Source organism: Rhinopithecus bieti, unplaced genomic scaffold, assembly GCF_001698545.2.
Source record: "Rhinopithecus bieti isolate Rb0 unplaced genomic scaffold, ASM169854v2 scaffold_17861, whole genome shotgun sequence".
Lineage (NCBI taxonomy): Eukaryota > Metazoa > Chordata > Mammalia > Primates > Cercopithecidae > Rhinopithecus > Rhinopithecus bieti.
In genome coordinates, this window is record NW_016809830.1 from 4,557,189 (window position 1) to 4,560,125 (window position 2,937).

The following is a 2,937-nucleotide window of genomic DNA, read 5'->3' on the forward strand; positions in this document are numbered from 1 at the left end:
ATATATATATATATATATATATATATATATATATATATATATATATATATATATATATATATATATATATATATATATATATATATATATATATATATATATATATATATATATATATATATATATATATATATATATATATATATATATATATATATATTTGATATTACTAATTTGTTTTCTTTCCATAAGTAGCAAAGTAATAAACTTAGCCCATCTCTAAATTAAATATTAAGTAATGGTGGTCTAAACAATGAGGTGGAGTTCTGCACACCACAAATACTGCAGGATTGATCGATTATCTTGTTCAGTTTGTGCCTTCCTAAAATTTAACAGCAGGCTGCAACTTTTTGTGAGATATTAATTATAACGTATCTCTGACTGCTTTGACCTGATGAATAAAATACCATCATTTTGTTTTCTCCTTAAGGATGTGAGTGACAAACTGAGCCTCCGATTCCCTGGGTTACACATAGTGGGACAAAGAGACTTACTATTCAACTATAAGAGATTCTTCGTAAGCTTGTTGCATGGGGTCCTAACATCGATGATCCTCTTCTTCATACCTCTTGGAGCTTATCTGCAAACCGTAGGGCAGGATGGAGAGGCACCTTCTGACTACCAGTCTTTTGCTGTCACCATTGCCTCTGCTCTTGTAATAACAGTCAATTTCCAGGTACGTGGCTTGCATTGGCCGTATTCAGTGTCTATTGGTACCTACCTATATTTCTGTATATAGGGTGGCGTGCACATCCAACTGACTCCCACTGCACCTGTGCCACTTACAAAATATAAATGCTATTTTCATCTCTTATACCAAGCACATTTTCTATTTCTTGCCTGAGTCAAGGATGGTTTAGTTTCTGGTCCAGTATTCAAGCCACATCATGCCTAACGTGCTGAATTCTGTTTTCAGGATTGTTAGATCCTTTATTTCTTGCTAACTCCCCAAAATGAGTGCTGTTTTTCTCTGGTTTCCCAACAGATTGGCTTGGATACTTCTTATTGGACTTTTGTGAATGCTTTTTCAATTTTTGGAAGCATTGCACTTTATTTTGGCATCATGTTTGACATTCATAGTGCTGGAATACATGTTCTCTTTCCATCTACATTTCAATTTACAGGTTGGTATTTTCCACATTCCAAAAATAAATGTACAGACAAATGTCAGTAGTTTAGATTTTGACGTAACTTCTGGTAAGGAATAAAATATACAAGGTGGAATGGCCAGGAGCAGTGGCTCACACCTATAATCCCAGCACTTTGGGAGGCCGAGTCAGGTGGATTGCTTGAGCCCAGCCGTTCAAGACTAGCCTGGACAACATGGCAAAACCCTATCTCTACAAAAAATACAAAAAAATTAGCCATGCATGGTGGCACATGCTTGTAGTTCTAGCTACTGGAGAGGCTGAAATGGGAGGATTGCTTGACCCGGACATTGTGGCTACAGTGAGTCGTGATCGCACTGCTGTACTGCAGCTCAGCTGACAGAGCGGGACCCTGTCTCAAAAAGAAAACAACAAAGCAAAACAAAACAAATATATACAAAGTATAAAGTATTGCTAGTGAAAATTAATGTTCTGTCTGGAAATTAGTGGTGATGGTGGGTTGAAAGTGCGTAACATGATGGGAGGAAAACAAATTAAAATAGCTTTACAATAGCGCTGTACGTCTGTTGAATTAGATAACTTAAGACTTAAAAGGCTAAATAAAAGCCTATTCTTTCTTTCCCATAAAACCTAATATTGGGGTGAGATGTGGTGGCTCATGCCTGTAATCCCAGCACTTTGGGAAGCCAACACAGGAGGATCTCTTGAATCCAGGAGTTCAAGACAAGCCTAAGCAACATAGGGAGAACTCGTCTCTACCCAAAAAAAAAAAAAAAAAAATTGAAAAAAAAGTAATGGGCATGGTGGTACACACTACACACTGGTGATTCCAGCTCCTCAGGAGGCTGAGGTGGGAAGGATTGCTTGAGCCTGGGAGATTGAGGCTACAGTGAGCCATGATTATGCCACCCCAGCCTGGGTGACAGAGTGAGACCCTTTCTTAAAAGAAAAATCCCCAAAACCTAGTATTGGTAGGTTTTTGGAAAAGTGAGTATACAAGTATTGCTGGTAACACTGCAATATATTTTAAGTTTTCCAAACATCTGAAAATGCATAAAGGATTATAAAACTTTTCACACATTTTGGCCAGGTATTTCTACTTGGGGAAAGTATCCTAAGATAATAAAACACACGAAGTTTTGGCAAAGCTAATTTGTACAGATGGCTCCACCATAACATTTCTAATTGTAAACAAGAGGAAAAAATGGAAATAACCCAAGACCTAAGAATATTATTAAATTAGCTAATCATACCATGAAATACCAATATGATGAAATTCTAGAATTCAAAAGTGGTCAACATTATTAGAAACACGTGCGCAGGCCAGGCACAGTGGCTCACCTCTATAATCCCAGCAGTTTGGGAGGCTGAGACAGGAAGATCACTTGAGCCTAGGTGTTCAAGACCAGCCTGGGCAACATAGCGAGACCCTGTCTCTTAAAAAAATAATAATAAAGTAATAAAAAAGAGACAAATAAGAAATATGTGTGCAGAGCAATAAGTAAATTGATAGAAAACAAAATAGTTACGTGACCAATGATTATAATTGCATAAAATATACGACAAAATGACAAATGCTAGAATGAATTTGAAGTGATAAAAATGTCATAAATATTATAAATATAAAATATTAATAAAATTAATTATGAACTGGAATTCATGAGCTTCTTACTTTGAATAGAGAGCTTGGACTCACAATGAAAAACAGTCCCCATAAACTAGTTTCCCTGGCCGGGTGCGATGGCTCATGCCTGTAAACCCAGCACTTTGGGAGGCTAAGGTGGGCAGATCACGAGGTCAGGAGATCGAGACCATCCTGGCTAATATG

The 2,937-nt window shown here is 36.9% G+C and overlaps 1 protein-coding gene across 1 annotated transcript in view; it reads left to right on the top strand.

Annotated features, from left to right (window-relative positions):
• Positions 1 to 2,937, top strand: part of ATP8B1 (ATPase phospholipid transporting 8B1) — a 162,555-nt gene that overhangs the window by 154,326 nt on the left and 5,292 nt on the right. The window contains 2 exon segments of the mRNA XM_017890450.1: positions 431 to 676; positions 986 to 1,124. Coding sequence (XP_017745939.1) covers positions 431 to 676; positions 986 to 1,124 — 385 coding nt within the window.